This window comes from Cervus canadensis, chromosome 3 (genome assembly GCF_019320065.1).
Source record: "Cervus canadensis isolate Bull #8, Minnesota chromosome 3, ASM1932006v1, whole genome shotgun sequence".
In the NCBI taxonomy this organism is placed as follows: domain Eukaryota; kingdom Metazoa; phylum Chordata; class Mammalia; order Artiodactyla; family Cervidae; genus Cervus; species Cervus canadensis.
In genome coordinates, this window is record NC_057388.1 from 40,147,007 (window position 1) to 40,171,412 (window position 24,406).

General features: G+C 37.2%; 1 protein-coding gene across 1 annotated transcript in view; it reads left to right on the forward strand.

Moving 5' to 3' along the window:
• MAGI2 (membrane associated guanylate kinase, WW and PDZ domain containing 2) overlaps positions 1 to 24,406 on the forward strand; it is a 1,406,679-nt gene that overhangs the window by 938,110 nt on the left and 444,163 nt on the right. Inside the window, 2 exon segments of the mRNA XM_043462935.1 lie at positions 8,649 to 8,859; positions 22,943 to 23,022. Coding sequence (XP_043318870.1) covers positions 8,649 to 8,859; positions 22,943 to 23,022 — 291 coding nt within the window.

Genomic DNA, 24,406 nt, shown 5'->3' on the forward strand with positions numbered 1-24,406 from the left:
GTAAGACCAGAAACTATAAAACTCCTAGAGGAGAACATAGGCAAAACACTCTCCGACATAAATCACAGCAAGATCCTCTATGACCCACCTCCCAGAATATTGGAAATAAAAGCAAAAATAAACAAATGGGACCTAATGAAACTTAAAAGCTTTTGCACTACAAAGGAAACTATAAGTAAGGTGAAAAGACAGCCCTCAGATTGGGAGAAAATAATAGCAAATGAAGAAACAGACAAAGGATTAATCTCAAAAATATACAAGCAACTCCTGCAGCTCAATTCCAGAAAAATAAATGACCCAATCAAAAAATGGGCCAAAGAACTAAACAGACATTTCTCCAAAGAAGACATACAGATGGCTAACAAACACATGAAAAGATGCTCAACATCACTCATTATCAGAGAAATGCAAATCAAAACCACAATGAGGTACCATTACACGCCAGTCAGGATGGCTGCTATCCAAAAGTCTACAAGCAATAAATGCTGGAGAGGGTGTGGAGAAAAGGGAACCCTCTTACACTGTTGGTGGGAATGCAAACTAGTACAGCCACTATGGAAAACAGTGTGGAGATTTCTTAAAAAACTGGAATAGAACTGCATATGACCAGCAATCCCACTTCTGGGCATACACACTGAGGAAACCAGATCTGAAAGAGACATGTGCACCCCAATGTTCATCGCAGCACTGTTTATAATAGCCAGGACATGGAAGCAACCTAGATGCCCATCAGCAGATGAATGGATAAGGAAGCTGTGGTACATATACACCATGGAATATTACTCAGCCATTAAAAAGAATTCATTTGAATCAGTTCTAATGAGATGGATGAAACTGGAGCCCATTATACAGAGTGAAGTAAGCCAGAAAGATAAAGAACATTACAGCATACTAACACATATATATGGAATTTAGAAAGATGGTAACGATAACCCTATTATGCAAAACGGAAAAAGAGACACAGAAATACAGAACAGACTTTTGGACTCTGTGGGAGAAGGTGAGGGTGGGATGTTTCGAAAGAACACATGTATATTATCTACAGTGAGACAGATCACCAGCCCAGGTGGGATGCATGAGACAAGTGCTCGGCCTGGTGCACTGGGAAGACCCAGAGGAATCGGGTGGAGAGGGAGGTGGGAGGGGGGATCGGGATGAGGAATACGTGTAAATCTATGGCTGATTCATATCAATGTATGACAAAACCCACTGAAATGTTGTGAAGTAATTAGCCTCCAACTAATTAAAAAAAAAAAAAAAGAAAGAAATACTTTCAAACCACTATGAAAGAAAAACATGCATGGGGTTATTTGCCTCTTTCTCCTTAGAATTTAAATAGTCTAAGGTTTATAAGATTTGACACATAGGAGATCTGTGTTAGGGCACATTTGGATGCATTTAATTTTAAGCTAAACTTCATGAGAGGGGAAGAATGTTAGCAAGAATGGCTACACATATGCCTTGGTAAAATCTGTTCTTTCCCATCCCTAATTACTAAAAGTTTATTATTGAGATATATCCACACAATGGAATATTATTTAGTGCTGAAAATAAATGAACTATAAAACTATTAAAAGACATCAAACAAACTTAAGTGTGTTTTACTAAATGAAAGAAGCCAATCTGAAACAACTCTATACACTATATGAGTGAGTGAGTGAAGTCGTTCAGTCGTGTCCGACTCTTTGCGACCCCATGGACTATAGCCTACCATGCTCCTCTGTCCATGGGATTTTCCAGGCAAGAGTACTGGAGTGGGTTGCCATTACCTTCTCCAGAGGATCTTCCCGACCGAGGGATCAAATCTGGGTCTCCCGCATTGTAGGCAGATGCTTTACCGTCTGAGCCACCAGGGAAGTCCTATACACTATATAACATTCTGGAAAAGGTTAAACTATGGAGACAGTGAAAACATCAGTGGTTTCCAAGAGGGGTGAGAGGGATGAAAGCAGGGCACAGAGGATTTTTAGAGCAGTCAAACCACCCTGTATATTTCAGTGGTGGCTATGTGTCATTATACATTTGTTCAGACCCATAAAATATACATGGAAAAGGCAATGGCAACCCACTCCAGTACTCTTGCCTGGAAAATCCCATGGACCGAGAAGCCTGGTAGGCTGCAGTCCCTGGGGTCACTAGGAGTCGGACACGACTGAGCGACTTCACTTTCACTTTTCACTTTCATTCATTGGAGAAGGAAATGGCAACCCACTCCAATGTTCTTGCCTGGAGAATCCCAGGGACAGGGGAGCCTGGTGGGCTGCGGTCTATGGGGTTGCACAGAGTCGGACACTACTGACCTGACTTAGCAGCAGCAGCATAAAATATATACCACCAGGAGTGAACCCTGTTGTAAACTATGGACTTTGAGTGATAGTGATGTCATTGTAGTTTCGTCAGCTGTAAAATGTACCATGCTGTGGAGGAGTAGCAATGGGGGAGAAAATGCATTTGTGTGGTCAGAGAGTATGTTGGAAATTTCTGTTCCTTTCTCTTAATTTTGCTGTGAACTTAAAATTTCTATTTTTTAAAAGTCCATTCTGATCTTAATGGATTATTTCTCAGTTACTTATATAATATTCAACATATCTGATTTTTTTAAATATCAAGCCAGAAGAAAGACATATTATCTAAAATATAATGAAGTTAAATTCTACTCTCCTTATTAAGCAGGGAAACAATTGTAATGTAGCATGAAACAATAATTTATAGTCCCAGACAAGATAAATATCGGTTCAGTGAATTGTGAGATAAACTTGCCTATATACTGTTTAATGAATTTAATTGTGTCCTCTCCCTCCAACATTTGTATGTTTAAGTCCAGCCCACCAAAATCTCAGAAAATGAACTTATTTCCTATTTGGAAATAAGATGAGGCTATCTTAACTAAGTAGTAGTAGTAATTAGTTCTACTAATAAAATGGAAGATCAGTAGAATGGGCCCCTGACTGAGGATGACAAGTGTCCTTCAAAAAGGGAAATTAGACAAGTATCCAGGGAGCATACCATATGAAGATTGGAGTTATGTTGCTATAAACCAGGAGATAATCAGAAGCCAGCAGAGAGGCCTGGAACAGATCCTCCTGTAGCACCTTCAGAGGGAGCATAACCTGCTGGTGAACACTTGTTCTAGGGTTTCTGTGAAAATAAATTTGTATTAAGTCATACAGTTTTGTTCTATTTTGTTATCACAGGACTAGCACACTAATACAGACAATTTGAACCACAGTCTCCTTAACTGCCCACTGCCTAGCCCAATTCTTAGCAGTTAGCAAGGTCTCGACAAATGCTTAATTAATGAATTAATGCAATTTTCCTGGTACATAAGGTAGGAAATATGATGTCAGTTTCTGTCTTTGCTGACTGTTACGTAACGGAGATTCTCAGAGAGCTGCCGTAGGTACTCTTGTTTCCGTGTGTCCGGTCACCTCCCTAGAATATTGTGTGCAGCTCTTTTGTGCCATTGAGTATCCCCCACTAAATCACTGTGGTAGGACTCTGTTGAGTATCCCTCACTAAGTCACTGTGATAGTACCTATGTCATTATCCATTGTGAGGAAACACGTCCTTTCCACCCCTTATGTTGTCTTGCATATCAAAGAGGGTACTTAATTTGTACTCTACCAGTTCCTTGACTTATTCTGCCCAAAAGAGGTAGAGTGACTTCTCTGAGTGGTACATCTTTGAAGGATAATTCTGGGCCTGCTTTGCTCAATTCCTCTTTTTTTTTTTTTTTTTAAATCCCTCTGAATATTCTGCATGGCTCTTCCAGAAACAGGTTCTATGTCTGTGTGGGAAACCTGCCCCAGTTCAGTACTGTCTGTGGGCATGCTGGCTTGAGTCTACATTTCACCAGAAGCCCTGACTGGCACCATAAACTGCATCCCTAGATTAGCCTTTAAGAGCAGTCAATGTGGGAAATGTTGTGATTCTACATTTGCTTTACTCATTTTTTTCTCTTATTTTGTTCAGATAAAGAAAGCAAGTGCTGCTTATTACTTCCCTCTCAAACCAATTCTTAATAACCTGATTAAAATAGGTTTTTTCTCTCCCCCATTAAACTCTTGTTAAGTATCTTGCACACTATAGATATTAAATTCATGTTTCCTAATGTAGCAATCGATTGGTTAGATAAGAATAAAGGAATGAATGAATGAATGAGTTAAACTGGGAGAACTTGGCTCAGTGATCTCTGGGACATTAATAAATATAATTACTGACATCTCCATTTTTCAGAGTGAAAAGGGGGACCTCCTGGGAACTGAAGACTTTCTGGGATTAAGTGCAGCTGTGACCTGAACAAGTATCAGTGCTTTACTGTGTGTGTGTGAGTTACTCAGTTGGGTGTGACTCTTTGCAACCCCACAAACTGTAGTCCTCCAGGCTTCTCTGTCCATGGAATTCTCCAGGCAAGAATACTGGAGTGGATTGCCATTCCCTTCTCCAGAGGATCTTCCCAACCCAGGGATCGAACGCAGGTCCCCTGCATTGCAGGCAGATTCTTTACCAGCTGAGCCACAAGGGAGGCCCACATCTAGCCATGTGCTGTGGTCTTTTAAATTTGATGGATTCCCTAAGAACTCTCTGACTTGACATCTCCAATGTGAGTCTGACATGAACCTCTATCTCTTGTGCCTAAAATTATACCCACTGGTTTCCCCCTCCTGACAGAGTCCTGCTGCTCCTCTCGTAGCGCTTAGCCCAGTGAACTGCTTTCCCCCTTTGGGGTTACCATGACTTCTTATTTGCCCTTATCTGTCCATTTGTTTAGTCATATCAAATCTGCATTCTAATTTTATTTTTCAGTTCATAGAAGAGCCATGCCATTGACACCATCATCTCTTGTCTCAATCACAAAAAAATAACTCCCCACTGGTCTGTGAATATCTACTGTTAATACTGTCAAACCCCAGAATAGCTAGAAGGGTCTTTATGGAGAATGAAAATCTACTTGTGTCATCCCCTTGATTAAGACACATCAGTACCTTCTCATTACTCTCCGGGTACAGTTCCAAATTCTGAGCATGCTTCCTAAGGCTTAATCCATTCCTTGCTTGTCTGTTTCTTTCTCCTTTTCCTTCCTCTGAAAGAAGTCTCTTGACTCCATTTTCTAGCCTCAGATTTGTTAGCACACTGGAAAAGGGGCTTTCCTTGATTCTTTATGTAAAGTTAAGTAAATGCATATACATGAGATCTCATCTTTCCCTTTGGTAACATTCATCACACTTAAAATTGATTAAAGACTACACATCTTGACATATTTCAAGTTCTGTGAGAGCAGGGATCATGCCTTTCTTGTTTGCTTTTCTGTCCTTGGTGCCTGACACTAACTGAGTGTTTAATAAGTAAAGTGAACATTGAATAAATGAATATGTTCAGATCATGACCTTGCATCTTCACTTTTCAAATGCATCATGACATTTGGAAATAACTGAGAACAGTATGCTTCTTATATTGATAATTACATGTTGTAATAAGGTATAACGAAGAACCTAAAGAGGAGAGTCCCTTCTCTTACTGTTTCTTTCCTGAACAGTTTACAAAGGTCAAGTCTGTATGGAGAATCAGGTGGAAGGAAATCATCACTAAGGAATATATTATTTTCATATATATTTCATAAATATATTATTTTCATAAAATCTTCTTTTACAAGGAAACAAAAACTTGTAAAATGTTCTTATCTTCCTAATTCCTAAAGATACTTCATATTGCTCTCTGAGATTGACACACACAGGGAAAAAATTGATCCACACTGTTGATTAAGATGATAAGTACATTCTACTTTAGTTTACTCATCTTATTTGCCTTTATTAATTTTAAAGTTATAAAAATAGTAGCTAACTAATACAGAGGTATGTAAAAAAAAACTCCCCCTTCCATCCAATTTTACTGTTTAGGTTTACTCAAAGTTGACAATCTATTGTACATCTTTCCATCTTGTTTTTATAGTCTTATGATTACAAACAAATTATATATGTATCTAACTTGGTGTTTGCTTACTTTAAAAAACAGAATTAATAGTGCACATGCATTATTCTTCAACTTAGATTATTCTTTAAACAATAATGATTGGCATCTTTTCCAGGTTGTAGGTCTTTACACTACGTAGTTTTCCATGGTAATGATAACCACAATTTATTTAATGATTTTCTCATTGATAGGCATCCAAATCATTTCCAGGTCTTTGCTACCACAGACAAATTTACTGGTAGAGTAAGCATTATTATTTAAGTATCTTTATATACTACCACCTTTATTTCTAGAGGATGTTTCTCAAACTGGGGTTACTGAGGCAGACCATATATGTATCTGTATATTTTTTAAATGTTAATAGTTATAAATTAGGTTCCCAAACAGTTGTGGAATTTCCTGTTTCCAAGAGGGCTGTCTTATCGCCACATTGACATTGTTATGTCAGTAGTGTCTCCTTCCAGTTCTGGGTTAAGCCATCCCCACTATGCCTGCTGCTGTGAAGAAGTCATATCATCCTCACTGCAGGTGGACTGGTTCTCTATTCTCAGCCACTTTCCAAGTCTCCACCAGAGCATACTTGGACTTCTGTGTGATGCCCACGTCAAAGGGAAGTCTTCGGAGTAGTACTTGCCAAATGTCTTCATCCACTTATTTCTGACACCCTGATAGAAATTTGGAGCCACTCTGCAGGAAACATTCCTCCCAAATTTCCAAACTAAAGTATTCCACAGACCACCTCTACTTTTGGCTCCCTTGATCTTTTCTGTGGTTTCCCTCTTTGTACACTACCACACCCCAGTCTGAAACCTAAATATAGTGGTGCTGAATCCCTGAATGAACCAAGGAATATCTGAAATCTAAACATTTCCCCTTTGGACTTCTCTTCCAACTGCCTTCTTACCTTGCAGGAAATTTCTCTGAACTTGAGCTTTCCAAAGGTAAGATTTAAAACACATGCTAGTAATGAATTTTCAATATAATATTTTCTTCTTTTTTAAGAATCTGTCTTTAACAAATATTATAAGTTTCCTGAAATATGATCATCCTTCTTTTAATTTAACTATATTATGCAGGGTTTATTTTTTCTAAATTAAAAAAAAAAATCTTCTCCTTATCTCTCCCTACTTGGAGATATATACTCTGATTTAATCATCATGATATAGTTTTTCAGATGCTGTCTTCTGGTAGCATCTGAGAAATACTTGGGTCGGATACATGGGTGATATGTATTCAGAACTTCTGCATGTTTAAGAGTGACTTTCTTTTGTATAGATGAATAATATTTTGGTAAAGTTCTTGGGCTGCTATACTTTTCTTTTCCTCAAGTTACTACAGATGTTATCTTACTATCTTTGAGCTTTGATTATTACAAGTGAAAGGTCTAATGATCTTCTATTCCTCTTTTTTGGGGTAAGTTTCTTCAGTATGGAAGCTGGTAAAGTTGCTTTTTAACACTGGAGTTTGGAAAGCTCACCTAGATGTGTTTAGGTGAAATGTATGCTTCATTAATTTGGCCTCAGATTTAGTGATCCATTTTAATTGGCAGACTCCTATGTCTCTTCATCTTAGACAAATTTTAGTCTATTTTTACTGAATTGTTATTTCTTCTCCATGTGTTCCTATTCCTCATTCTGGATCTCATATTGTTTGCAAGTTGATATCCTTGGGTCTCAACATCTGATATCCTTTGGATCCTCCAAGCATTTTATCATTTCTCTTAAAGTGTACATTTCTTTCAGTTTTTGCTCTGTTGGATTAGTTTTCTATAGCAGCCATAACAAGTTACCACACATCTAGTGGTTTAAGACTGAAGCCAAAAGGAGAAGGGAGCCGCAGAGGATAAGATGGTTAGATAGCATCACTGACTCAATGGACATGATTTTGAGCAAATTCTGGGAGATGGTGGAGGACAGGGAGGACAGTCCATGGGGTTGCAAAGAATTAACATGACTTAGTGACTGAACAACAAGAGTGGCCTAAAGCAGTGCATATTTTTCATCATACTGCTCTTAGGTTAGAAGTCTGATATAGGTCTCACTGGGCTAAATCGAGATTTCTAAAAGACTGTGTTATTTTCTAGAGACTCTAGAAGAGAATCCATGATTTTGCTTGCCAGCTGCTAAAGGCTACCCACACTTCTTAGCTAGTGTCGGAGCCCCTTCTGTCTTCAAAATCAGCAACAATGCATTTCTTTGGCCAATGCTTCTCTTCAATAGTCATATCTCCCTCTTATAGTCCTCTTCTGCCCTCTTCTTGTACTTGTAAAGACACTTGTCATTTCAGCAAGTCCACCTGAATAACTGAAGGTGATCTCCCAGTCTCAAGGCCCTTAATTTAATTGATCCTGCAAATCTTCTTTTGCCACATAAGGTAACAATCACATGTTCCAGGGCATAGGGCACAGACATCCTTAGGGATTCATTGCTCTGTCTACCACACCTATATAATGATATGGTCCTCCAATTTAGTCATCAGGTTTAATGAGTTGAAGAATAGACTAGAATGATGAGTGAAAGAGGAACTCAGATAGGCCTACTGATAATTTTCAGAGGTGGTTACAATTATGCTTTTACTGTTAACTTTCAGAGAGCTTATTCCCTGGTGAGCATAGTCCATACTCACTCAAAAGTTACAGTGGCTGGAGTGACTAACCATGTACCCTTGTTCTCTTGTAGAATCCAGTGAACCTGAAGATAAGAGCGCAGGTGCCTCAGGGGAGACACCCTCCCAGCCTTATCCTGCACCAGGGTATAGTCAGCCCGAGGAGCTGAAGGAGCAGATGGATGATGCGAAACCAACTAAACCTGAGGAGAATGAGGAATCGGACCCATTGCCTGATAACTGGGAAATGGCTTATACAGAGAAGGGTGAAGTCTACTTCATTGAGTGAGTCTCACACATTTCTCTGAACATTTTCACAAAGATCATAGCAGTATATAAATGATGTAACAGATGGAGAGGTGGGTCAGAGTAATTTGAATTTTATTGATTGTGATATTACCTTTGTGAGAGAATAATGGGATGGCACCTTGATCCAGCTAAAGATTCTAGATTACAGCTATAAATCAAATAATGAATTAAACAATGCCACTGTAAAATTTGTTGCAATCATGACTGAGGAGGCAAATATCCATGTGATGTTACTTTTGAATTGGAAATAGGGAGGAAATGCTTACTCTACCCTTCTAAGACATCTGTGTAGCTCAAATGAGATAATCCCCATCTTTTAAATGAAATTGCTGGAAACCTCCACCATCATATCCAGTGGTTTGATTGAATGCCAACTATTGAGAGCCAAATACTTGCTAATCACAAGTGAGAATATTTTAAGCATTTGACCCTAAGGTCAGCTGTCAATAAAATCATGTGTTTGGTATAGTTTGGTATACCAAAATCATGTTTTGGTATAGTTTTGGTATACTATATATAGTATATACCAAACACATGATTTTATTGACAGCTGACCTTAGGGTCAAACGCTTAAAATATTCTCATATTTATTTTTATTATATCCCATTCTATTCATTGCTTACCTTTTTATGATTTACCAAGGAAAATGAAGGGCTAATTCTGAACTAACTAGTGATGCATACTCAGTTTAATCTTTCCTTTCACTGGGGATGTTTTTTCCCCAAACTCAGTTTTTATATATTTTGTTAACAGCATTGTCTAACTTTCCTTTTCTTTATCTTTTTGGAGTAGAACAACTTTTCTAACCCCCTGAGTTGAAGATCGTGGCTAAATATTAAATTGTTGATGTGCATGAGACAATCAAAATGTCCATTAGAAAGGTAAAAAACTAAAAATATGGTAAATGAACAACAACCCTTATTCCTTCAAAGCTGTAGAAGACTCAGAAGGAAACATTAACAGAATCTGAAGTTTTCAGTTCAGATAGTAGATAAAAATATGTAAACTCAAAAAAAAAAAAAAAGTAAACTCTTGATTACTCAGAAAAAATATTAAAACTAGATTTTCTTTCCAAACCTGGAGTGATTTGTGACTTAGATCTCCATAGGCAGAACTCAATTGTGAAATTGAAATGTTACCACATGCCAATATTTAATTTTCACATGAAAACTTTATAACATGTGGCCAAGGGAATACATAATCAGGTAATTACTTGGTGCTCTGCTTGACTCCAACATGGATGAGAAATGCATAAAATACATTGCTACCATTCACCTTTTGACAAATCTTATGAGTTACAGAAAAAGAATAAAACTCTCTTGCATATTTCTTATGGCTACAATCAATGACCCATAAGCATCCTTTTATCAATTAATTGGGAAAGAGAAAGTCATACAGAATTTTTTAGATGTTTGAATGTATTTATATCAAAAACATAATTTTGTTATCATTAAGCTTAGCATAGCACCATTGCAGACCAGAAATCAAAGTATAAACCTACATGTGAGGTCTCACATTGGTGTTCAGAACAGTTGTTTAGAACAGGGAGACTGACTACCCACACATTTGTATTGTATAATATAGGCGGAGTAAGACTATGTGGAAATAATAAAAGAAAAACAGCATGGCAAGTTGATGAAGAACTATTTCCTTACAGTGCTTTCAATAATGCAGTTGTAAAAACCTCCTTTTTTGTGATTATAAAATAAACTTTCCCCTTTTAACTGTGTCAGATTTGGGGATTGTGGAGAAAAGAGATTTCATAAGACAGAAGCTGCATTTGTTGTTTATAGTAAATGATGAGGCTCTGTCAAGACTTGGGAGAATGGACCAAAGTGATTCTGTTACAATGCTAGTCAGTCATCCAGTATCAGAATCAAAAGACTCATTAGAGTTTGTCCCTGGTCTTAAATTTATTGTCACACTGGGGAAGAAAGAATAAGAGGGATAGTTAAAATAATTAGTCAACCACTCATTTCTGAATTTTGTGATACAATTTCAGTGAAGATACACTTAGCATAGACTTAAGTAATAAAAGGAAGCATTATAGGAAAGGTAAAATAATGTAGACTTGAAAAGATGGTACTAGGCAAATAGTACATTCCAGGTAAAAGAACTGTCATTACAAAAACCAGATACTTTATGTGTTAGGAGTAGGGAGATGATGCCCAGACCTACTGTAGAGATGTTAGTTGGTGAAAACCGTGTGAAATGATGGCCCCATTCTCATTTTGCTTGATCATTAGTACTTTTGAAAGACAAGCAGAGGTTTTTGTTTGTTTATCTTCTTCCTATTACTGTAGGGAAAGATGAGGGAAAGTATTAGAAGCAGAGATGTGTTGAGCTGAAAAATTAAAACAAAAAAGAGGAGATGATTTCATTTGCAACATGAATGTTAATGCTAAGGGAGATTCATCCAGAGGTCAAGGAGGGGGAAGAAGCCTGGAGTAAAGGCTGAAGTGAGAGTGTGATGGGAAAGTGATTAAAATCGGAGGCAGGGGCAGATGCCTGCTTAAATACGTCATTCACAGAATGGAGGTATCCCCTGGCCCACCCTTCATCCTGGACCAGCTTGAAATCTGTCTTTTCTGCCATCAAACACCTTACTTTGACTCGTAAGACTCAGTGATACAAGCTCAGGTATCACGGAGCAGGGAGGCGTCAGGCGGTGTCTTTTTCACCTGGTACCTCGTTTTCGCACTGTTGTAGCCTGTGCTGCCTACTCCTTTCTCTGTGGGCCTGCGGTTAGCTCTGCTGTACCTTCTTCTCAGTAACTTCCTCCAGATCACTTTCACTCTTTGCTCTGGAGTGCTCCTTCCTAACTACGTTTGAGAAAATCAACACTTCAACCCACAGGTTATCTTCGCTGATGATACCGCAGTGAATCCTTACCTGGATAGGGTCCGTGCTGAAAAAGCCCTGTGGAAACAATCTGGTAGGGCAGGAGAAGCAAAGGAGAGGGACCATGATGGGGCGTTAGGATTTGCTAGGGACTAAGCCTTGATGTGTCCCAGAGTTTCTGGCCAAGAAACTTATAAAATAAATACTATCTGTAATGTAAAAGTTTGCAGTTCTGAAGCAAAGTCAGAATAAAAAAAGAAAAAGAAAAGTAGAGTAATTTAAGAGAAAGGCAAAACCAAAGGAAGTGTAGAAGAGGTGGAAAATTAGACATTACAGCTCTCTCTGAAGAGAGCTGACACCAGTGGAAACACTTCTGGTAAAAATATTGTGAGAGCTGCTTAGAGTAATGGGAGTCCCTGGTAGATTAACATATACTCATTGTTTTTGTTACTCAGTCACTAAGTTGTGTCCAACCCTTTGTGACAACATGGACTGCAGCACACCAGTCTTCCTTGTCCTTCACTACAACTCATAACTCATGTCCATTGAGTTGGTGATGCCATTACACATCACTGAATTTTGTCTCCAATGAAACAAATATTATAATAAAACATAAATAAGTCAAACAGAGGAAAAGGACCCTATATATTCATTTCTGAGTTGTTTGGTCCCTGCAGATCCCATGGACTGCAGCATGATAAGCTTCCCAGTCTTTCGCTATCTACTAGTTTGGTTCAGTTCAGTCACTCAGTTGTGTCTGACTGTTTGCAACCCCATGGACAGCATCAAGCCAGGCTTCCCTGTCTATCACCAACTCCCAGAGCATACTCAAACTCATGTCCATCCAGTCGGTGATACCATCCAACCATCTCATCCTCTGTCATCCACTCCGTCACCTGTCTTCAGTCTTTCCCAGCATCAGGGTCTTTTCCAATGAGTCAGTTCTTCACATCAGGTGGCCAAAGTATTGGAGTTTCAGCTCCAGCATCAGTCCTTCCAATGAATATTCAAGACTCATTTCCTTTAAGATGGACTGGTCGGATCTCCTTGCAGTCTAAGGGACTCTCAAGAGTCTTCTCCAACACCACAGTTCAAAAGCATCAGTTTTTCGGCACTCAGCTTTCTTTATAGTCCAACTCTCACATCCATACATGACTGCTGGAAAAAACCATAACCTTGACTAGACGTACCTTTGTTGACAAAGTAACATCTCTGCTTTTTAATATGTTGTCTAGGTTGGTCATAACTTTCCTTCCAAGGACTAAGCGTCTTTTAATTTCATGGCTGCAATCACCATCTGCGGTGATTTTGGAGCCCAGAAAAATAAAGTCAGCCACTGTTTCCCCATCCATTTGCCATGAAGTGATGGGACCGGATGCCATGATCTTAGTTTTCTGAATGTTGAGCTTTAAGCCAACTTTTTGACTCTCCTCTTTCACTTTCATCAAGAGGCTCTTTAGTTCTTCTTCACTTTCTGCCATAAGGATGGTGTCATCTGCATATTTGAGGTTATTGATATTTCTCCTGGCAATCTTGATTCCAGCTTGTGCTTCATCCAGCCCGGCATTTCGCATGATGTACTCTGCTGCTGCTGCTAAGTTGTTTCAGTCATGTCCAACTCTGTGAGACCCCATAGACAGCAGCCCACCAGGCTCCCCTGTCCCTGGGATTCTCCAGGCAAAAACAGTGGAGTGGGTTGCCATTTCCTTCTCCAATGCATGAAGTGAAAAGTGAAAGTGAGGTCGCCTAGTCATATCTGACTCTTAGCGACCCCATGGACTGCAGCCTACCAGGCTCCTCTGTCCATGGGATTTTCCAGGCAAGAGTACTGGAGTGGGGTGCCATTGCCTTCTCCGGATGTACTCTGCATATAAGTTAAATAAGCAGAGTGACAGTATACATCTTTGATGTATTCCTTTCCTGATTTGGAACCAGTTCATTGTTTCATGTCCAGTTCTAACTGTTGCTTCCTGACCTGCTTACAGACTTCTCAAGAGGCAGGTCAGGTGGTCTGGTATACCCATCTCTTTAAGAATTTTCCACAGTTTGTTGTGATCCACACAGTCAAAGGCTTTGGCATAGTCAATAAAGCAGAAGTAGATGCTTTTCTGGAACTCTCTTGCTTTTTCGATGATCCAACAGATGTTGTCAATTTGATCTGTGATTCCTCTGCCTTTTCTAAATCTAGCTTGAACATCTGGAAGTTCACGGTTCACATACTGTTGAAATTTGGCTTGTAGAATTTTGAGCTTTATTTTGCTAGCATGTAAGTTTGCTCAAATTCATGTCCATTGAATTGGTGATGCCATCCAACAATCTCATCCTCTGTCATCCCCTCCTCCTTCCTTCAGTCTTTCCCAGCATCAACGTATTTTCCAATGAATTGGTTCTTTGCATCAGGTGGCCAAAGTATTGGGACTTCAATTTCAGCATTGGTCCTTCCAATGAATATTCAAGGCTGATTTCCTTTAGGATTGACTGGTTGGACCTCCTTGCTGTCCAAAGGACTCTCAAGAATCTTCTCTAACACCACAGTTCAAAAGCCTTAATTCTTTGGCCCTCAGCCTTCTTTATGGTCCTAAAGCTATTTAATGCTATTTATGGTCCTGAAGATAGTGGAGGTGATGGGATTCCAGTGGAGCTGTTAAAATCCTTAAAATGATGCTACTAAAGTGCTGCACTTAATATGTCAGCAGATTTGGAAAACTTAGCAGTGGCCACAAGACTGGAAAAGGTCAGTTTTCATTTCTGAGTAGAAGGGAATTCTACCTATGCTTAAATGTTCATTTAAATATGTATTAAAATATTGTTGTTGTTCTGTCACCCAGTCATTTCCGACTCCTTGCAACCCCTTGTACTGTAGTACACCAGGCCTCTCTGTCCCTCACCATCTCCTGAAGTATGCCCAAGTTCATGTCCATTGCATCATTGATGCCATCCAGCCATCTCATCCTCTGATGCCCTCTTCTCCTTCTGCCCTCAATCTTTCCCAGCATCAGGGACTTTTCCAATGAGTCTGCTGTTCTCATCAGATGACCGGAATACTGGAGTTTGAGCTTCAGCATCAGTCCTTCCAATGCATATTCAGGGTTGATTTCCCTTAAGATTGACTGGTTTGAATCCTTGACTCCAAGGGACTCTCCGGAGTCTTCTCCAGTACCACAGTTCAAACCCATCAATTCTTTGGCAGTCTGCATTCTTTATGGTCCAGCTCTCACTGTCAGTTGATAAAGAATCTGCCTACAATGCAGAAGACCCTGGTTTGATTCCTGGGTCAGAAAGATCCACTGGAGAAGGGATAGGCTACCCATACCAGTATTCTTGGCCTTCCCTTGTGGTTCAGTTGGTAAAGAATCCGCCTGCAATGCAGGAGACCTGGGTTTGATCCCTAGGTTGGGAAGAGCCCCTGAAGAAGGGAATGGCTACCCACTCCTCTATTCTGGCTAGAGAATTCCATGGACTGGGTAGTCCATGGGGTCTCAAAGAGTCATACACGATTGAGTGACTTTCACTTTCTTATAACTATGTGACCACTGGGAAGACCATAGCCTTTATTATACGGGCCTTCATCAACAAAGTAATGTCTCTGCTTTTCAACACACTGTCTACGGGTATCATAGCTTTCCTGCCAAGAAGCAAACATTTTCTGATTTCATGGCTATAGTCACCATCCACAGTGGTTTTAGAGCCCAAGAAGAAGAAATCTGTCACTACTTCTACTTTTCCCACCTCTATTTGTCATGAAGTAATGGGGCAGGATGCCATGATCTTAGTTTTTTCAGTATTAGTTTTAAGCCGGCTATTTCACTCTCCTTCACCCTCATCAAGATGTTCTTTAGCCCCCTTCTTGTTCTTTGGTTCCCCTTTAGTTCCTTATTATATATGTATTTATATATATGTGTGTGTGTGTGTGTGTGTGTGTGTGTGTGTGTGTATAAAACCTTTGAGTTAAGGTAATGAGTAATTTAATTTTTGTCATCTATGCAATGTTTTAAAATAATTATTGATTTATTGAGTATTGCCAAGTAGTTTATATGTCTCAGTCTTTACAAGTGCTACAATTAAAAGATGAGGGAAATTTTTATCATTGTTCTCAATATTGAACAAATGGGCCAGTTATTTCCCACAGTCTTCAAGACTCCTTCTTTTGTTGAATTATAAAGCAGATTCCTTTTATCACTTACAGTGATATTTAATGGGAAAAGGTGAGTATCTGAACAAGTATTTTTAAACAACAGAATTTTAAATTGCAGAGAATGCACTCTTCCAAGCATGGCTTTAAAGCATTTATAATGTCTTGTGGTCAGTCACTCAGTCGTGTCTGACACTGTAGCCCCGTGGACTATAGCCCACCAGGCTCCTCTGACCATGGAATTTTCCAGGCAAGAATACTCAAGTGGGTTGCCATTTCCTCCTCCAGGGGATCTTCCTGACCCAGGGATGGAACCCACATCTCCTGCATTGACAGGCGGATTGTTTACCACTGAGCCACAAAATCCCTATAATGTCTTATGTTTAGCAATTTTTAAAAGACTTTCAAGTGTATACTATTGGTTAAAACCATAGTCTCCTTAACTCATAATATCTTCTTCATTAATATTATCTTTTTAAATAGTGTATTAATTGTACATTCAAATTAATAATAATAGTTACTACATATTTAGTGCCTACATTTTGCAGTCTGTGTTCAGCTTACTTAACAGTAAAGCTAATATGTTAAGCATTTACACTGTGCTCATTTATTTCTTATTTTGGGAACCTAAAGTTTATAGATGTGAGCACCTTGCCTTTGGTCGTATAACCAGGAAATGACAAAGCCAGGATGCTTTGATTTCATTTATTCAACACATATTTATTGGGTACACCCTCTGTTCTAGGAACTATTTTATTAAACCCTGGGGTTACTGTGGTCAATAAAACTGCCAACATTCATATTTCCATATTTTCATGGGCGTGATGTGGCTCCAGGGTCCTTGCTGTTAACTAATTTGCCACGGTGCCTTCTTTACATATATTGTATGATAGTGTTAGTCGCTCAGTAGTGTTCAACTCTTGACGACCCTTTGAAGCATTTGAGGTACTCCCATTTTATACATGAGATTCTGAGGAACCCTTGGACAAATTAACATTCCCAAGGTCTTACAGCTTTGTGACCCTGCAAAGCCACTGACATTATCCCATGCTACTTCCAATATGTAAACATGCACCGGCGAAAAAAAAAGGAAAAAACAGACTTTTATATTACAAATAGTATTTGTTTTATAAGTTTCTCAGCTAGAATTTACTATTCCAGAGGCTAAACATTCCATAAAGAATTGCTGCCACAGGGTTAATCTGGATTGACATGCTTTGGGAATCCCATTAAATTAGTTCTTTGTTTGGGAGTCAGTTTAGTTAGTGACATAAAAGAGACTGCTATTGCTTTGGCAAAAAACAAAACAGCAACAAGAACCTATTTGTTTACTAACATCTTCCTGAATGGCCGTGAACACTATGTCATCTTAAATAATAGATTTTTAAAAGTGAGCTTTTGAAACTGAAAATCATACCTATGGAAAATGTCTTGGATATACATGCTTTCCCAAATCTTTGTCAAGGTTGAATTTTCTTTTAAATTCTAAGTAAGACACACAATCTATTTCATCCATTGTTGCTATTTCTATATGTCCTTTAGTTTTAAGTAAATCACCAATTCTCATTTTCAACAAATTTAGTACTTTCATTTATTGAAAGAAAACAAAATATTTTAGAAATTTACTGGAAAGTTGGTTTTTTGGTAAAGCCTAAATGTTTTCTCATTCTAGGCTTGGCGTATACCAACATCTGGTCTTTGCTTACTCTCTGTTATTTGTATTACAATAGCAGTAGATATATTGAATATTTTTTTCTGTACAAGGTTCTAGTGCAGTCTCCAGACAGAAAATAAGTGTTCAGACAAAATAGTTTGCAACAAACACTCATAATATCCCAGATAAATTTATAATAAAACCTCTTTTAAAAAGGTATTCTAAATATATGAAAGGCAATATGATGACAAGTTCATAATTCATGTGCTTAACAAAATTTTAGGAATATTATTTAGGAAACAGATAACCAGTGTAAAGGTCATTGACAATTTTTATGTGGATTATCGATGTATAAATAGAAAAGATTAAGCAGTACAATGAAAGTCTTAAATAGAAAAGCTTCTACTGTTAGTTATCAATTAGATGTGTCCAGTCATTGTTCACCAGTTCTTCCTTCTGAAATAATGATCAAGAAGGAAGACAAAATCTTTCAGAAAGTAACATTATCAATCTGAGGACTTTATTGACTATTATATGAAATGTAAATACCTATATTCCTTTAAAAATTAATGTTAATTTTTAAAAATATATAAAATGCAGCCAGTAATCTCTGGGTTATTCCTGATTCTGAACATATGTGACTACTACTAGAATTTTAACACTCACATACATCTTAAATCGCTCAGAGGACTCTAAAATATTTATCTGGGCCTTGTTTACCTTGTTACTATGTTTCATGCTGTCAAATATTATTGAGTTCAATCTCTGTTTATTCTTCCAGGGTAGTATTTTCCAAGATGAAAATGCAGTTTATCTAATAAAAACTAACATTCAAAATTGGCTTTTCTGGAGAACTTTCAAAATTCAATGTGTTTATCATTGTTTTTAAGTCTGTTACTATTTTTTAAAGAAAACGGAGCAAAGGAAAGAAGTATATTCGATAATAAAAGTTTCTTATCCACTAATCAAATTTTAGTTGATGAAATGCCACCTAGTATTTGTGCAGTAGTGAAAATATTATTTTGATTTCAGTGTCAGTACAAAGGTAGGAAGAAAAGAGTAAAAGAAAACAGAATGAAGAGAAAAATGAAAAGAGGAGTTGTTTTAAAATTGGATTTGAATTGGGTAAACATTGAGCCTTTTTTATACCTAGGAAACCATTAACAGGTTTGAGCCCAACTGGAAAAACATAGAGTAAATGAAAAAAAAAAAAAAAAAGAATAGAGGATAGAGTGGGCATGACCTGTGTGAAAATTTTACTCCTAATAAATACTCTGCTCATTTGAAAACATTTTTATTAACCTAATTCTTTATAACCTCTACAACTCAATATTCACATGTAGATTATATACATCACTATTGTAAGACTATTCTGGAAAAAATATTCAAATTTGATTTTAAATGATTTGAATAGAGAATTCAAGTTTATAAAGAGAAAATATTTTTAGTGATAATATAGCTATGCATGTACAATTTAATATAATACCAAGTATAAGGCACTCAACACAAAGGAATTTAATCAGTGATTACTATTCTCACAGAGGAGATAAAAGTCTCAGAGATAAAAGTCTCAGTTTGTAAACCATTGGCTGTGAAACTGGGAAAAAGATCTTTAACTATTATCCAAGAGAGTGAAATAAAGCATCTCTGTATAAAAAGCAAAGTTTTGGATTTATTATGTCTCTGGTTTCAGATCATTAAAAAAAAAAACTTGGCGTTGGGAATCAGATATATCTGTATAATGCCAGCTCTTTTACTTTCATGTACTAGGTGTGTATCCTTAGGCAAGTCACTTATCTTCTCTCAGCCTTCCTTTTTCTGTAAAATGGAGTTAAAAATACTAGCCACAAAGACTCATTAGCATTAAATGAAGTGATGCTATGGAAGTTCTAACAGAGCCTGACAAAATAGGCAATCAGGAAATGTTACAAGATAATAAGAATATCTTTGCAGTGGTATGGTATAATGTCAGCAGCTTTTCCTGTTAAAGGGAAGCATTTTCTGTATGAGAAGACTATTTCCTTGGCAGATAAGATGTTATTATTTATTGTGCTGCTTTTGTCAATTTGGAAAAGGTTAAACCTAAAAAATATCCAGAAATTTCAAATTCATCACAAGTCAGCCTATCACATGTCTTCAAGGCCATTCTGATGTGAATTTAAACTAGAATTGCAGAGCTGAATGAAAATTCACTTCTGGTTTACTCCAGTCCTCCTGATAGTTTAACATCAAAGACTTTTGGATATACCATTTTTTAAGGTTTTCATTAGGTTTTAAAATATGACAGTGACAGAACTTGAATAGCTACTGACTCCACTTGATCTCTTACTCTTCATAATCATTGCATTAACTTTAACCATATAAATACATAGAGTAGTATATTGCCATGATTCAAAGTTCCTGGAAAATATGTATTTCATTCCTCAACTAGAAAAAGTTTCTTTGCAAAGGCAGCCTATATATGTGTATGTGTCTATGTTGAAGAAACTAGTATTGAAATACAGGGTTATATAGCATTAGCATCTTACCTTCTTGTCATTCATGCTCCTCACAATTTGGGAGAAAGCAGAAAATTGGTGTCCTGCAGCTGCATCTTCTCTAGTAATGAAAGTGACAAGAAATCACTTTTTTTTTTTTTTTAAAGAAATCACATTCTTAACTCGAGGAAGGATGGTGTGCAGATTGTGAAAAATCCCTCAGTGGTCCCCTTTTACACGATCTCCTGCCCAATGTCAAATCTTATTTTCAAGTGGAATTGTTGAGGTTTAAAAATTATATAATTTAAGGAAGTGGAAAAGCCATCTAGTCTGTTGTCTCCCAAATGCACTAAAAATATCCCCTTTGTAAGGCATCTTAAAGAAGCATGCAAATTGCAAGGCTTGTGAGAGCCACTCATGGAAAATACCGTGCTGTATCTTCTTGAGATGTTTGTGACAATTACTGGAGGTAACTACAACCCACTTTCTTTCAGAATCAGTTCAGAGGATCAGCTAAGAATGCTGTTAACTATAAGAGACTCAATCTGTCAAAATGTATTAGAGTGACGCACTGTTAATGCTAGTTCAACCTGAAAAAAATCATCCTGTAATGAAATGCTTTATATAAACTCAGGAAAAATGGGAAATTCATGAGTCTCTACTAAATTGAACAGTATTAGAGACCCATGTTGGAGCTGTATAGAAATGGTAATTTGACTGCTTGCAGTGGCTTAGTAATGTCGCCTTCATACTTATCTGAAGATGTGTGTACTCTTGTGAATACATCTTAGAGACCTAGAAATGACTTTGCTCCAAAATAGGGGAAGAATTTGGAAGAAGCAGGTGTGGGTAAATAGAAGGGAAGTTTATTTTCCTTGCTCACCTCCCACGTTTTTTGCTAGCACATAAAAACATAGACATTAACACACACACATGCACACACATACACACACACACACATATATATACACACTTTGAACTGAGGCATATCTATAAAGAGCATCTTTACAGTGACTTTGTTTTTCAAACGGGACCAGTGAGCACTGAACCCGGTGCCACTATCCTCACATTAGGATAGTCATAATCCCCCTTCTGTCCATAGGCATCAAGTCTTTAACTGAGAGGAAAAGACTAGACGATATTGATATGACTACAAATCAGGACCAGAATGAGATACTACTTTACAGAAGTCACATGTGGGGAAAATAAAAGCTAGCATACCCTCCCAACAATTTATAATTTCACCAAATTCGTAGACTTTATCTCATCAGATCTATTAGAGTCCTGCTCAGAAAGATCAATTACTGAGGAGTTCCTAAGTATGAAGAAAATGATTGGAAAGTGTTTTCTCTCTATCCCACATGTAAGTCAGAAATAAAAGGGAATGTTTTTTAAGAGCAGAAACTTTATGACCCAAGGATATTAATGTCTAGGTTCTCAGACTGGAGATGGCTCTGCACTTGGGCAAACATATGATCGTCCAGAAAACACTCTTTAAAGAGTACTTTAACACTCTGGAATCATTTGCTCACTGCCCTCCTGAACCCCTTCTCTCCTCCTTCCTGCCTTGAAATTCCCTTCATTAAGTAGGCACTTAATTTCTAGATGTTTGCTATTAAATAATGCTACCTGGGAGACTTATCTGAACTGTGCTTTAAGTGCAGATTGGTTCATCAGATTATTTAGCTAACACTGTAATATGATAAAATATATTTAAATCTCATTGAAGAAAGAGACAGCACATGTGAATTGACATCATAATTGTAATTTTGACGTCCTTACAACTGTGTTCAAAGATCTCTGTTATGTGGCTTTAATTTATATTTCTAACCTATTTTCCACTTTTCCCTTTCATATTACATTCTAACTCTTCTCTATATAAACCTCACTTTTCTACATCTGTGACTTTGATCATTCTTTTTAAGTCCTCACAAATGTCACGTCCTTGGTATTTTGTCCATTGACAGATGAGATAACGTGAGACAGCTATTCACAGCAAATAGTTTAGCTCCACTGTATGATTATGAGCCATTCATAACCATAATGTAGTTCATTCATAATGTAACTCTCAAATACAGCATGTATAAGAATCACCTGGAATGCTAGCCAAAGATGGAGACTTTGCAGCCTCACCTCAAAGATTCTGATTTGGTAGTTCTATGAGGATCCAGAAGATACATTAAATCCACCAGATGATTCCAGTGCAGGTCATTCCAGAACCTCTTTTAAAGACACTGTTCTAAAAACATCTCTCCTTTGCTTTTTAAATTTTTGGCAAGACTTCCCAGAGATCGCTTTTTTAAAACAAAATTGTCATTAAAAATTATAATTCCCAGAAATTCCATTCAGAAATGCTAGAATACAAGCATTTTTACCCCCTAGCTGGATTGAAAGTATTTAGATGGAAGATAGCTAAATGTGGGTTAATGAAATTGCTATTAATCACTTTTTGAGAAAATGTAGGAATCCCAAGAACATGCTATAATTTGCATCACTTTTGTACTCTCTCTGCCAACTCTGTAGTTAAAAGAGTAACAAAACAACTGTTTATGAAAAGGACAGATTTAAGATGAAAATAATTCTTTTGCAAAACTCAGGAAATAGTATCAGAGCCTGCAGCCTGTGCTCTTCCAACTGGAGAATCCTGTATTTGTAATAAATTCCTTTTGCTCTGGATGAGTTCTGCATTTTCAATGAGGTTAACTTGGCAACATTCTAGTTGATTTTAATAAAAATAGCTGCTTTGAGGACAGGGAGCTGAGGTTGCCAAATTTACAGCTGCCTTGCACAATTACTCTTACACCTCCTTCAGGGCTACTTAGAACCAGTAAGCAAATTAAGTGTATCGATTGCAATTTTGTTGGTCTAACCCTGTTTTTTTTTTTTTTCCTCTTAAGGAATAAACTTGATTCCTTTCAGTATGTGTCTGTTCAGAGTGATCTCTTTTCTTTTCAGCCATAACACAAAGACAACATCATGGCTGGATCCACGACTTGCGAAAAAGGCTAAACCCCCAGAAGAGTGCAAAGAAAATGGTAAGTTATCTAAGTTTGTATGGTGTTTTGGCGTTGCACTTCAAGAATGTGTCTATTTCTTAAAAGAGGGTCTTGTCTAAAGAAACTGTATTCTGATTGAGACAATTTTAAAGCTGTAATATTTAGTGCTCAGATAGGAGAGAGAATTAACTCGGTATTTCAGCAGTGCCATGTGGTTTTCCTTTTTCTCTTTAAGGTGACTGTGCTGGATATCACAGCTCTGTCATCTCTGTGGGTTCTGTTTGACTCCTGGCCTTACTTTCCACCACCTACTAGGGAGTTTTTGTTTGCAATATGTCTCTCTGAGTACTCTGATCTTTTCATTGGAATTGAATACGGTGTATAGAGAAAAGTACTGTGAAACTATAAGTGATATTTTATTTTTGTGTTGTGAGGCATAACATTCTAATAGTTACTAAGGAATGAATCCATGATTTAAAGATATATGTGAATAATCTTTCTTTCAACCAAGCATTTAAATACAATTAATTGCATGAATGTGCTGGGTTATCCTTAGTATTTTACATTTTCCAATGTAATGGCATTAACTTGCTTGAAAATCAACTGTTTTCATCTACGTGAAGGGTTTTTAAAAATAATCTTGATGATTAGATGAATGGAAACCTTGTTCTTGTATAGTAAATTATATAGATGAAATCTGTTACTTTACTGACGATACTTATAAGTTTTGTACCGTTGGGTTTAATGTTGAAAGAGTACTTATAATTTGTCTAAAATGATAAATATCATATACTCCTGAAGATTCATTATTTGAACACATTCACAGCTTTTTATCTGATCAAATTATTAGAGCCTTGTTCAGAGACATCTCATCATTGAAGAGCTCTTAAAAGTGAGGAAAGTGATGAGGAATATTTACACTTTTTAAAAAGCTTTTAGAAAGTCAACTTTTTACGAAGTCTGTAATTCTAAAAGTCCTTTAATTTTGACATAATTCTGTCTCAGATAATATCAACATGCTATTGTTCATTCTTAGGTTATATGGTAACTATTCACAAGTTGGTTATACAACTGAGTTAAATTTGAAAATCAGTATACAATTTACATGTATATATTTGAATGCATTAGTCTCTTAATTTTTATCACTTTAATTTTATATTCATAGCTGTATCTGTGTGCCTTCTGTATACAAGTATAGCTATATGTATGTGAATTTTTTACAATTATTTTGTGACATGAGATTTTGAGCACAATTAGGTTACATTTCATTGATACCCATAAGACATGTGTTACAAATTATGATTGGTTATAAATTAAAATTACCTGATCTATCATATTTAGGAGTTACATATAGAAAGCCTTAATATATAATAATTAAAATGAATTCAGTGATTTTGCAGTTCTTTAACATGTTGAACTTCTC